The sequence below is a fragment of the Plecotus auritus genome, assembly GCF_963455305.1.
Source record: "Plecotus auritus genome assembly, chromosome: 1".
In the NCBI taxonomy this organism is placed as follows: Eukaryota; Metazoa; Chordata; class Mammalia; order Chiroptera; family Vespertilionidae; genus Plecotus; species Plecotus auritus.
This window is the reverse complement of record NC_137770.1, coordinates 68,577,874-68,590,839: the sequence shown is the minus strand read 5'-3', so window position 1 is coordinate 68,590,839 and position 12,966 is coordinate 68,577,874. Positions and strand designations below refer to the sequence as shown.

Here is a 12,966-nt window from a genome sequence, read left to right as displayed (position 1 = left end):
CCATCAGTAGAAAGAACAGTATCAATCTCCCGCCCTTTGATTATTACCATGCTGAAACTGGAATAAAATAGGAGTGGGGGAGGAAGGCTCCTTGTGGCTTGGTACTAATGGGATAATAGATATAATACATTTAAAATTTATTCCTAAACTAGCTTGTGTTAAAAAATATCCACTGAGTATCTATACTGTGTCAGCTGCTCTTGGAAGACTGAGAGTTAATTTAGAGGCCTGAAACACAGTCCATCTATGGCATACCTGAGCACATTTGTACAGTAGTCCCCCTTACCTGTGAGGGATACATTCCAAGATTCCCCCAACCCCCAGTGGATGCCTGAAACCAGATATTACCAAACCCTATAAATATTGTTTTTCCCCCTATACAGACATACCTTTGATAAAGTTCAATTTATAAATTAGGCAATTTCACAGATAGAAGATTCATTCTTACCATAGATCTTAGCAACCTTACCATATGATTTTTTTTCTTTTCTTACTGAGAATTTTTACTTTTTCTCTTAAAGGAAGCACTTTATGAATTATCAGCATCACTACTCTTGTGTTTTGGGGCCATTAAATAAAATAAGGGTTACTTGAACACAAGCACTGAGATACTGTGACAGTGGATCTGATAACCTAGACAGCTACTAAGTGACTAATGGGCTGGTGGCTAGTGTAAACAGTGTATACACTAGATAAAGGGATGATTCATGTCCCAGTCGGGACAGATCAGGACAGTACGAGATCCTATCATGATACTCATAGTAGTGCACAATTTAAAACCTATGAATTGTTTACTTCTTAAATTTTCCATAACGTATTTTCTGACCATGGTTCATGGTGGGTAACCACAGAAAGTGAAACCATGGATAAGGGGGGTCTATTGTAATATCTCATTAGTAGCCCGTCGTTCTCATTACAGGCCTTACCGATCATCCTTTACTTTGGATGTGTGATGTCCATTCTCTACTACCTGGGCCTTGTGCAGTGGCTAGTTCAGAAGGTGAGTCATTCTCCTACACCACTCAGGAGCGGGGCTCTCATCTTGTGATCTGTCAAGAAGCATGAACATGACACTCACTTTGGAAAAATGCTCACATGTAGGATCTAGATGTTAGAACCAGTGTGAAAAGGCAAACTCAAGCATGCCTGATATCGGATGGTCAGGCCCAGGCTCTAGGTAGGCGGAGGAGCAGAGCAGGAAGAGAAAATGGGCTGGACTGCCAATTCATACTGAGTTTTAATCTATTAGTTCTGGAAGCCAAGAGACCTGAGTTCTGGTCCAGGCTCTGTAATTTGCTTTGTGGCCTTGGGCTTACCACTCCACTTCTCTAGGCTTTAGTTTCCTTACCAGTAAATGGAGAAGGGAATGGGGGTTGGGGAGAGGCTTGCTAGATACTCTCCAAGATTTCCACTAATGTTAATGGTTTAGGTCTTTGTATCCCTTTAGGTTGCCTGGTTTTTACAAATTACCATGGGCACCACCGCCACAGAGACCCTATCTGTGGCAGGAAACATCTTTGTGGGTATGGTAAGTACTCTGAGGCCTTCTGATCATTTTTTTTCCTGGGGAATACATGATGTGGCAGAAAACAGGTTGAGAAAAGTATGTTTTCCTTCTGAAAAGTCAAATAAATGAGATGTATGGGCAGTTAATCACTGATGAAAGAAAACTCAGAAGTTCAAAGGAAACTCAGCTCACTGCTTTTACCCTTCATGTGTAATACAACCACTTACCTGGGTATACTTTGTTTGGACATCCTTAACCACTGATCCAACTTCTTACACAGGAATATAGGGAAACATCCTGGTCCAAATCTCACCGCCTTCAGGGTGCTCTATGGTTTTAGTTTCTCCCTGTAATCCTTGTTTTCCAGGGTCTCTGAGGAAGCAATAATTTGCCTTGCTCAGAGCTAACACCAAGGCTCTTCCTCATAATACACTGTTTGATACATTTATATGGAATAGGTGCTCAATATATGCTATTGACTGATTAACTCAATGTTAGGGACAATGACAATGGCTTGTCAAATTGACAAGGAGTTGGTATTGAGGTCTTTCTCTCTCAAGGCCCTTGACTGATTAACTGTTTCTGAAATGTTTTCAGAGTACTTCTGCATGCTTCCACCTTAGCACTCCACATTTTACTGAAGTTATCCATAACCAGCTTAGTTTTCTGTCCTAGACTATAAGCTCCTAAGAGTAGGAACTTTTCCTTATTTCTATTAATATCTCTGGCATCTAGTACAGCACTAGGCACATAATTGTCACTCATTAAATGATAAATAACATTACCTTAGGTTGATGCTAAATACAGTTTAGAATTGGGTCTTCATAATTTCATTACATTTTCAAACATTTCTTTAGATTCTTTCATCAACAATGGGCTTTAATAATATATTTGCAATTAATTTAACAAGTACTTTTAAAGCTACTATATGTACTCAGGAAATACACTGTATTTCATAAGGTCATTCATTAAGTACATCAGGTCCTCAAATAATGTATGGACAAAAAGTATTTCATTTAATTTTATTTCATTATAAAGTTGATGAGATGCCATAGGAACTTAACTCTTCTTTATATCAATTAGTCTATGGTAAAATTGGTTTCATTATACAGTCACAGAACTTATCAACATTAAGTGAGGACTTACTGTAGCTGATTTTAGACATGGAGAAAAAAATATACCATTGCCCTTCCGTAGCATTTTAGAATTTACATGAATAAGACAAACATGTATGAAAATTGATGATAACAATACCAGCCAGGATATGATTAGGTGCCAGAGAGAGTGAGGCAGATGCTGGGAGGCCCTAAAAGCAGAGCTCCGTCCTGGAAGGGCACTCACACTAGAGGGATGTGTCCCTGGGCCGGGTGGGCACTCTGGGGTGGAGAGTCACATCCTCTTGAATCTGACTCGCTTCTCCTGTTCACAGACAGAGGCACCTCTGCTCATCCGTCCATACCTTGCAGACATGACACTCTCTGAAATCCATGCAGTGATGACTGGAGGGTTTGCCACCATTTCAGGCACTGTGTTGGGAGCCTTCATATCCTTTGGGGTAGGCATAATCTTTTTGATCACTCCTGGGTGAACCCACGTTTGGGTTCTGCAGACTCTGATTCCCATGTCTGGCCTTACAGATTGAAGCGTCATCCTTGATTTCTGCGTCTGTGATGGCTGCCCCATCTGCCCTTGCCTTGTCAAAGTTGGTATACCCAGAAGTGGAGGAATCCAAGTTCAAGAATAAGGAGGGGGTAAAATTGCCCCGTGGGTGAGTCCAATGAGGCATATAATTTGAGAGACCCTGAGATCAGGTGCAGCGTCAGAAGTAGTGCTGTGGTGGCAGAGGCTTCACGTCTCCTGGAGAAGGAATAATCTGATTCCATATCCTTTCTTGTCTACCTCTACCTCTAGCTGATCATGTAGATTTTATTTGTTTAACCCTCCATCTGCCTCTGTCTTCTGCAGACCAGTATCCTCTGTCCTAGATGTCGTGCAATTTAATGGCAATTAAATCTGATACTGCTTCAGTATAATTTCCACCACAAGGGTCACTAAGGAACCCCATCACCTCTTAAGCTGGTCTTGCACCTCCCTGCTGTACTCCTGAACCACAGGAAAAGTGGGATTTCTCTTCTGTGAGAAGCTGAGACTAATCCAGACACCATATTCTTTTCCTATGCCCAATAACCACAGGAAGGAGACAAATATCCTGGAAGCTGCCAGCAATGGAGCCATAGATGCCATAGGCCTTGCTACTAATGTAGCAGCCAACCTCATTGCCTTTTTGGCCGTGTTGGCCTTCGTCAATGCTGCCCTTTCCTGGCTAGGGGAATTGGTAGACATACAGGGGCTCACTTTCCAGGTAAAGAGTTACATTTGTTGTGCTGTCCCTCTAGGTTGTATTTAAGTGGTTCTTGAACTGTGAGTGCTCTCCTGACCCACAGTGAGCTAAAAGAGAGCATGGATAGAAGGGTGGAGGAGACTAAGTTAAGGCTCCAGAGAAAGTCCTTGGGTCCTGACCTGTGTTACTTGTTCTTTCTTTTTCACCTAGGTGATTTGCTCCTATATCCTAAGGCCTATGGTTTTTATGATGGGTGTAGAGTGGGCAGATTGTCCAATGGTGGCTGAGATGGTGGGGATCAAGTTCTTCACAAATGAGTTTGTGGCCTATCAGCAACTATCTCAATACAAGAACAAACGTCTCTCTGGAATGGAAGAGTGGATCGGGGGCGAGAAACAATGGATTTCTGTAGGTGGCAATTCAGAAGAGCATAAATCATTTGTGGGCAGACGGAAAGTATTATACAAATTTGTTTCACACCCATGGATCCCTTTCCCGTGTCCCAGGCCTAAACCTCAAAGCAAGCATAACAATATGCTTAGCTCCAGTCCCCTGAGGTCTGTGTGCTATTCCTCCCCTGCACGCTGACCCAACTTCTCTCTATAATGTAATTTACTGTTGGGGAAGTTCAGGGTGGACACTGTTTTTGATGGCCTAAGGTCCCCTTCTTCATGTATAAGTTTAAATGCTATAAATTGATCTCCTTTTCTCTCTCCCTCTATCTCAATCATCCTCATTCTTAGGCCTTCTCCATACTCATGGACTTGAACAATAAGAGTGCTGGGCAAAGAGGCCCATTGTGGTTGCCATAACATTATTCCTGTAATAACTCGGGAAGTGATTATTTTCTGAGCATCTTTTCCATATTCTTTAGGGTAATGTGGAAAAGATTGGGGGTTCTATGATCTTTGGAACTTCTATCATGATTATATGACTACACATATGGGACTGAATTTATTTACTTATTTACATGTGTTTTTCCTAGGTGAGAGCTGAAACCATTACAACATTTTCACTCTGTGGATTTGCCAATCTTAGTTCCATAGGAATCACACTGGGAGGCCTGAGTGAGTTATTTCATTTTCCCAGCTACCCAATAAGCCAGACAGACCCCAGCTTCTGTAGTAGGCAGTCTGGTGCTTCAGTACAAGTTGAGACCAGATAGAGATGCTGGTATGAAATGGGCCCTGATTGGCACAGATAATTTGGAGTTAAGCTAACCATGTGCCTGGCTATGCATGGAGCCCAGGCTAGATTTACAATCTCAATTTCTGTTACTCTTTTTACATTCAATTGGAGGCTCAAAAGACTTATTTTACTTTTATTTTCCCTTTGAGGAAGATTATCACGATATTACTTTTATTTTGCCATTAAATGGGTATTGTGCATATATACCCATTGTTTTTTATTCAGTACCAAAGGTACTTTCTGAAATTAGGCTGCTCACCAGTTGTCTTCATAGAAGTAGGAGTTGCACAAGGAATCAAAAGACAAATAAAATCATCAAACACATAGGGCAGATAGACAGTAAGAACCACTGGTGTCAAGTGTGGGATTAAAAGATATAAATCACTAGGTGGGGGAGGAGTAAGTATTTGAAGCAGACACAGATACATTTAGATTGTGGGTGATGGCTGGATGAAAAAGTATGAGGAAAGTGGAGTTGTCCTTGAGGTCAGGGATAGCAAATTCCAAGAGTTTGGAAGATCCAAGTTAGAAATAAAGTGTAAGAAGAAATACAGCTAAGTGTGTCCATTTAGAATCATTAAGAATCATTAAATTGATTTATTTGGCTGATGGTTGAACAATTTAAAGGTGAAACAATTTCCTTTTGGTTTATTTTCCCCCTTTGCTAAATGCTTGTCTGTGCTGTTCTAATTCTGATGCCCGATTACTGTCTGATTGTGAGATTGCTATCTAGCAGTGGGATGTGCATCGTGTGACTGAGGTTTAGGCAAATGTGGCCGTCCTTATCCCTCTGGGTCAAAACAGTCCATCAGATTCGGGTTTAACCAGTGAACACCAAGCATCTGTGCCTGTCTGGAGCAAACTGGAGCTTTCCTTGATCCAGATGCATCTTGGGAATGTTCATGGAACCACTGAAGTTAGGGTCAGACACACATTCCTTGACTGGAAAATGTTGTAGTTAGTGAACCCTCAGGACTAATGTATATACACACTTCTTAGGGCACTGCTGGCCAGCCTCTGGTGGTTAGTAGTAAAAAAAGCTATTCATCTGCTGTGTTTTGTTCTTCTGCATTCTTTAATTGGGGCTCATGGGAAATACCGGATTGGCTGGTGAGGAAGAGATCAAATTATTTTGTTTTGTCTGCAGCATCAATGGTACCCCACCGGAAGGGTGACTTGTCCAAGATTGTAGTCCGTGCCCTCTTCACAGGGGCCTGTGTATCCCTTATTAGTGCCTGTGTGGCAGGTATGTACCTCAGCTTAGTCTCTTGGTAGAAATCACATACCTAGATATTGATAAAATCTCTCTCAGAATACTGATTTAACCATCCATCTCACAGATGCATAGAAAAGGCACCTAATCTACAATGTTCTCCAATTTACACCCAAATTATTGAGAGCTTTCAGGAACATGTGTAAAATCTTCCCCTTAATATCTCTGTCTCCTTTATCCAGGAATCCTCTATGTTCCTAGGGGAGCTGAAACTGACTGTGTCTCCTTCCTAAACACAAGTTTCACCAATAGAACCTATGAGGCCTATGTGTGCTGCAGAGAGCTCTTCCAGAGGTGAGTGAGCATCAGGATCCCAGCTTCTTCCTCTTACATGCTATCCTCAACTCAGGAATCTTCTGGGAGAAATAGGGTCTTGAGAGTAATCATGTGGATCCTGACTAGAGTATTTAAGAAGGAAGATGGGTATTTGTGGTGGTCTAGATCTATGCTCTTTTCTCTTATTACCTCTAGTATGTATTATCTCTAGTGTGGACAAGTGACAGATTTTACCGATATTGGTGGGATACTGAGAAGTGGAGGGGCAAGGGAAGAAGAAAGGAAGTGTGGTTTCCCTATTGTGACCAGAATGTTGTAGGTGAAGGCTTGGCAATGGTCCTAGGTGGCTAAGAAATTATGGGCTTCTTCAGACAGAAATGATGACTGAAAGAGGATCAAGTTGAATTGGTCATGATGCATTCAGATAAAGTGAATTTGTTTACCAATTTCTGGGATATTATAATAGTTTTCTGTTTTCTCATGTAAGGAGCTGGTAAACAAGTAAAAAACTGAACAATTTGAAAAATCAGTTATTCTTCTTAGATTCATAAGAGAGGTGAGGACACACAGCCAACCACTGCCCCCAAGATTGGAGAGACAGGTGAATACAGGTAGTCACGGTTATCGGAGCAGAGACTCATGAGTGGAAAGTGCTGCAGAAACCCATGCAGGGGTAGGAAAACCTGAAACTGTAATTGCTGGAGGCATAGTGAGGACAAGTCTGAATGTTAAAAACTTGGGCGGGGGTGGGGGTGACAGTCATAGAGGGCACCCCCACACTTTTGTGAGTTTTACCTCCAGGAAATAGACCAGGTTCTCACAGTAAATAAAAAAGAAACAGAGTTGAAGTTCTGGTGTACTTCAAAATGGTTCCCTTTCCCCCTCCCTGGGTGAGGAGGAAAAGGAACCATTTAAAAACATACCAGAGACTCTGTTTTTGTTGTTGTTGACACGTTTTTATTTATTTTGGGTGAATACCAGGAGTAGAATTGCTGGGTCCTAGAGTACATACATGTATGATGAAAAATATGCTATTGAGAACTTGGTCTGTAGAACAGTAGAACTGTATGGTCAAATACAATCGCTTTATCAGGTGCTCCATTTGAGTCTTAGTTTTCTATGAGTTATTTTCTTTAAACAATTTTTTATTTTTCAGTTACAGTTGACATGCAAAATTATATTACTTTCAGTTGTACAATCCACTGATTAGACATTATGTAACTTACTAAGTGATCATTCTGATAAATCTCGTACCCATCGGGCACCATACATAGTTATTATATTATTGTCTATATTCCCTATGCTGTTTTTTACACTCTTGTGACTATTCTATAATTACCAATTTTTACTTCTAAATCCCTTTACCTTTTTCACCCATTCTCCCAACCCCTGTCCCATCTGTCAAAATGCTCTCTGTATCTATGTCTACTTTTTAAAAAAATATGTTTTTTAAAAATTGATTTCAGAGAGAGGAAGGGAAAGGGAGAGAGAGATAGAAACATCAATGATAAGAATCATTGATCAGCTGCCTCCTGCACGCCCCCTACTGGGGATCAAGCCCAAAATCTGGGCATGTGCCTTGACAGGGAATTGAACCAGCAACCTCCTGGTGCATCGGACGATGCTCAACCAACTGAGCCACACTAGCCAGGCTGTTGGTTTTTTTTTTTATTTAATCCTCACCAAGGATATGTTTTTTTAAAATTGATTTTACAGAGAGAAAGGCAGAGAGAAAGAGAGAAACATCCATGTGAGAGAGAAACATCAATTGGTTGTCTCCCATATGTGCTCTGACCAGAATTGAACCCACAATCTGGGTATAAGCCATGACCTGGAATTGAATCCGCCACCTTTCAGTGTACAGGATGATGCTCCAACCAACTGAGAAGAAAGGCATAGAAAAAATATTTGAAATAGTAATGACTGAGAATTTTCCCAAATTAATGTCAGACACCAAGCCAAAGATCCAGGAACCTCAGAGAACACAAAGCAGGATAAATACTAAAAAACTACACCTAGGCATATTTTCAAACTTCAGAAGATCAAAGACAAAGAAACATACTAAAAGAAGCCAGGAGGGGGAAAAGGGAGCATATATAAACTAAAAGAACTAGTTATAGGATACACAGAAAGAAAAATCTGAGGAACTAGAATGTTTAGTTCTGCCAAAATAAAAGATGTGTACAGTAGTGATATATGGGTGAGCGAAAAGAGTTCTGAAGACAATGAAGAGAGTTCTGGGAGATGAGGCTAAAATACCTTAAAAGGCCTTGTGTAAAATGCTAAGGTTATAGATCTTGACTTACAGAATTCTGAACATTGGCATGATAAGATTTTTTAAAAGATAATTATTATAACCAATAAACACATTGCTATAATAGTCTAAGTGACTAAATGGTGACAGCTGATACTAAGTGGTTATGGGGATGAAGATGCACTAGACCGAGGAGAATTAATGGGATTGGTCATCACTAGATAGGAGGGAAGGTTGGAGTAGGGAAGGGAAAGGAGCCTCAAGTGATTGTCTTCTTTGTAGCTTGCGAAAGTGGGTCTAAAAGGGATGACACTAGTTCACTGAGAGGAGGACTAGTTTCAGGAATGGGAATAAAGGGGAAAGATTATGGTTTAGCTTAATTCAGTTGGATACGTTGACTTGGAGGTACCTGTGGGACCATGTGACGCTACTTGCAAGCCAGTTGGGGTCTGGGGTTCAGGAGAGAAATCAGAGTGGGAGATATATTTGGAAGTTATCATTAAATAGTTGATCTGTTCACTATTTATGCAGATGTTTGGGTGCTGGCTGCTTAACAAGTTACTATGCTGAGTAAACAGATGTTACCCTCTTGTGTTTGGAGGTTATCATCAGAGTAGGCAACCAACAATCTTTGAAAAATAATCCCTTTATTGTACTATTAAAGATGAATTATAAACAGGATAGTGATATTGTTTGATTCCTATGTTCTCGTGGCAGTCCAGTGGATTTCATAGTAAGCACAATCTAAAGTAAATGAATAAAGTGAAAACTGCTAATTTTTGTTTAACAATGAGTTGTCTTTCCATTGAACTTCACTGAAAAATTAACAGAATACTCTTTCCTGCTCATTTCTGCCTCTAAAGCTGCAATGGACTTTTTGTCTATAGACATTTACTTAGTGTCATTAGCATCTAGATTCTAAAAGAGATCATGTTTTTGTCCAATTTGTTTATACTAAATAAGTTTTGAGTGACTCCAGGCCAAGATGGGGATAGAGGAGGCTCCTGAATTTCCCTCCTCCAAGCTACACTGAATGTACAGCTTTATAGTAATTCCCTTTGAGAGAACCAGAAACTAGCGGAGTGACTCCTACACATTGGGAAACTGAGAAAATACCCACATTGAATTGAGTAGGAAAGGCTAAGACACAGTCTTACCATAAACCCCACCCCTGGCACAGAAACATACTATTGAGAGAACTCCCAACTCAACTTCTCCCAGAGGAGGGAAGGGTTTGGACTACACATCTAGGGCACCAACTTTTAAGGCTCCCACCTGAGGGGCAGGTGCCCCAAACACTTAGCTCTGAAATAATATGGGGCTTGGGTTTCTGAGTCTCCCAGAACTATAGCAAACCAAGAGCAGTTCTTAACAGGTGGTGAGCATTCATTGTGGCTATCCTCCAAGGCTCAGTGCAGAGGGAACAGGCAAAATTGCTCATCTCCCAGTCTTTCCCAGGAAAGGGCTCTACAGCAGACTTTCTAAATTGCTGCCTGGACTGTCGCTTCTAATTAGCATGCAACTAAGTGCTTCCTGCAATTCTCCCTAGAACCCAAACAAGCCTATGGGCACTTCCCTGACCTTTTCCCTCAGGCTCGCTTCAATGATAAAACCACGTCATCAGCATTTCTCTGGAAAGAGTTTTACACACTTATGGTGCCACAGTTTTTGTAGTGCTGCCCAAGGGACAAGCCCCCAGATCACCTGGCTCTGATAACCAATGTGGCTTGCATTTATGAGTCCCCTGTGTCTAGCTTCTAATTAGCATGTATCTATGGGATGACTGTGAGCCTCCTTGGAGCCCACTTTCTCCCTCCAACAATAAAACCAATTTTCCAGTATCTCCCTGGAAGGAGCATGTACACACATCGAATGCCCCAAATTTTATGGCTGCCACTTAAGGGACAGGCCCCCAAATCACCTATCTCTGGTAGTAAACTGGGCTTGCACTGGAAATCAATTTCCAGTGGGAAATCTAGCCAACAAAGATGAAGTTTTTAAATGAGCACAGGAGCAACCCCCAAAGCTATACACCCAGGTTCAGCACAGAGGGGGCAGGCACAAATGCCCATCTCCCAGTTTCTCCCTGAAAAGAATCTGACTGCATACTTTCCCAGCTGGTATCTAAGGATCCAGCTTCTAATTAGCCTGCATTCAGGTGCTGACTGCAAACCTCCCCTTCGGGACACCAACAAGAGCTACACAGAGACACATAATTAAATTGTTAAAAGTTAAAAACAAAGAGAGAATTTAAAACCAGAAAAAGAAAAATAACTAATTATGTGCAAGGGAATTCTCATAAGAATATTTGCATATTTTTCACCAGCAACCTTGTAGTTCAGAAGGGAGTGGGATAATATATTCAAAAGAAAAAACTGCCAACCAAGAATAATTTATCAGGCAGAGTTGTCTTTCAGAAGTGGAGAAATAGTGTTTTCCAGACAAGCAAAAGCTGATGGAGTTCATTACCACTAGACCAGCCTTACAAGAAACAGATAGCAATACCATCTTCCTAAATTTATTAAGACTTGTTTTGTTGCCTTGCATCTGACCTATCAGATAATTTTCATGTGTACTTGAGAAGAATGTACCAGTATATTCTGGTGTTGGATGGATTGTTCTGTAAATGTATGGTAGTCTATCTGGTATATAATATAATTTAAGTCCAATGTTTCATTGTTGATTTTCTGTCTGTATGATCTATCCATTACTAAATGGGAATATTAAAATCCCCTACTTGCATGAAGGTTCCCGAATAAATTAAAAATAGAACTACCACATGATCCAGCAATCTCACTTCTGGGTATATATCCAAAGAAAATGAAATCACTATCTGTATTCCCATGTTCATTGCAGCATTATTCACAGTAGCCATGGTATGAAAACAACCTCTGTGTCCACTGACAGATGAATGGATACAGAAAATGAATCCTTATAAAAGAAGGAAATCCTGGTATTTGTAACATTAAGCAAAGTGAAATAAGATTGACAAATACAAATACTGCATGGTATCACTTATATGTAGAATAAAAAAAATAAAACTCATAGAAACAGAGTAGAGTGGTGGTTGCCTGGGACTGGGAGGGGGGTGTATGTAGGGGGGAGTGGAAATAAATGCTTTTATACAGGTCTTATCTTGGGCATGAATGAGAAATATACTTAATTCTATCCTATTTAATTGGTCATTGCAACAAGTTGCTTGGTAGAACTTATTGATATGTCTTGTTGAATTTTCTTAAAAATCTGACCCACTGTGTATCTCTCTGGTTTTTCATTTCAGTACTTCTCTGAATGGCACCAACGCTCCTTCTTTTTCTGGCCCATGGGAAAATAAAGAGTTCAGTGCCATAGCCCTTGCTAACTGCTGTGAATTCTACACCAATGCGGTGTGTGCATAAGACTGGTCCATTTTCATAATTGTCTCAATCTTGACAGATTATGATGGTAAAGGTATTTATGTAGTCAAGAGTTCCCACTCTACAACTAACTCACCATGATTTTTAATAGTACATGTAAAAAAATAATTTGGTTCACTGTATGCCAGTAATGAAAATCAGCATTTGTCTTTCCATTATTTGGCTGAACCAAATAGGAAATTCTTTATGGGCTCTGTCTCAGTTTATATGTGAAATAATAAATATTACCATATCAAAAATATCTTGCAAATCTTCCTTCTAGTTGCCACCTTAAAAATTCTGTGATACAGTCTGCTATAAATGTGATTTAGTATGTAATGCACACTGTGGTAAAAAGCTGTATTTCTTGGAGTTCTGTGGATGAGATAGATTTATGGTTCTAAAGATACATATGAAAGTTACATGAATATATAAATATAAAATTTTTTCTGGTTATCACACATACAACTCCCTTAATATAACATAGTAAACAAAAAGTATTTCTTGTCTGAAAACTTGAAAGGAATGTCTATTTCTTAAAGGCCCTTACTTTGTTTTAGTATTCTGCTTTAGTGTCCTATTTGTTTCAAGTTTACAGGGAATCCTTTAAAACAGTGATTTTCAGAGGGAAGGGTGTCAATTTTGCCTCCCAGGGGATATCTGGCAATGTCTGGAGACATTATTACTTCTCACAAATGGGGGGAGAAAAGAGGATGCTGCTGACATCTACTG

At 40.3% G+C, this 12,966-nt stretch overlaps 1 protein-coding gene across 1 annotated transcript in view; it reads left to right on the top strand.

The window, feature by feature from the left end:
- The window catches only part of SLC28A2 (solute carrier family 28 member 2), a gene marked incomplete at both ends in the record, with an annotated part of 34,814 nt that extends 22,577 nt beyond the window's left edge, over positions 1–12,237 (top strand). Inside the window, 10 exons of the mRNA XM_080672177.1 lie at positions 920–1,000; positions 1,448–1,528; positions 2,937–3,062; positions 3,145–3,275; positions 3,701–3,869; positions 4,059–4,256; positions 4,834–4,915; positions 6,184–6,282; positions 6,492–6,603; positions 12,120–12,237. Coding sequence (XP_080528303.1) covers positions 920–1,000; positions 1,448–1,528; positions 2,937–3,062; positions 3,145–3,275; positions 3,701–3,869; positions 4,059–4,256; positions 4,834–4,915; positions 6,184–6,282; positions 6,492–6,603; positions 12,120–12,237 — 1,197 coding nt within the window. The remainder of the gene's footprint in view (positions 1–919; positions 1,001–1,447; positions 1,529–2,936; positions 3,063–3,144; positions 3,276–3,700; positions 3,870–4,058; positions 4,257–4,833; positions 4,916–6,183; positions 6,283–6,491; positions 6,604–12,119) is intronic.
- Positions 12,238–12,966: the final 729 nt, after the last annotated feature.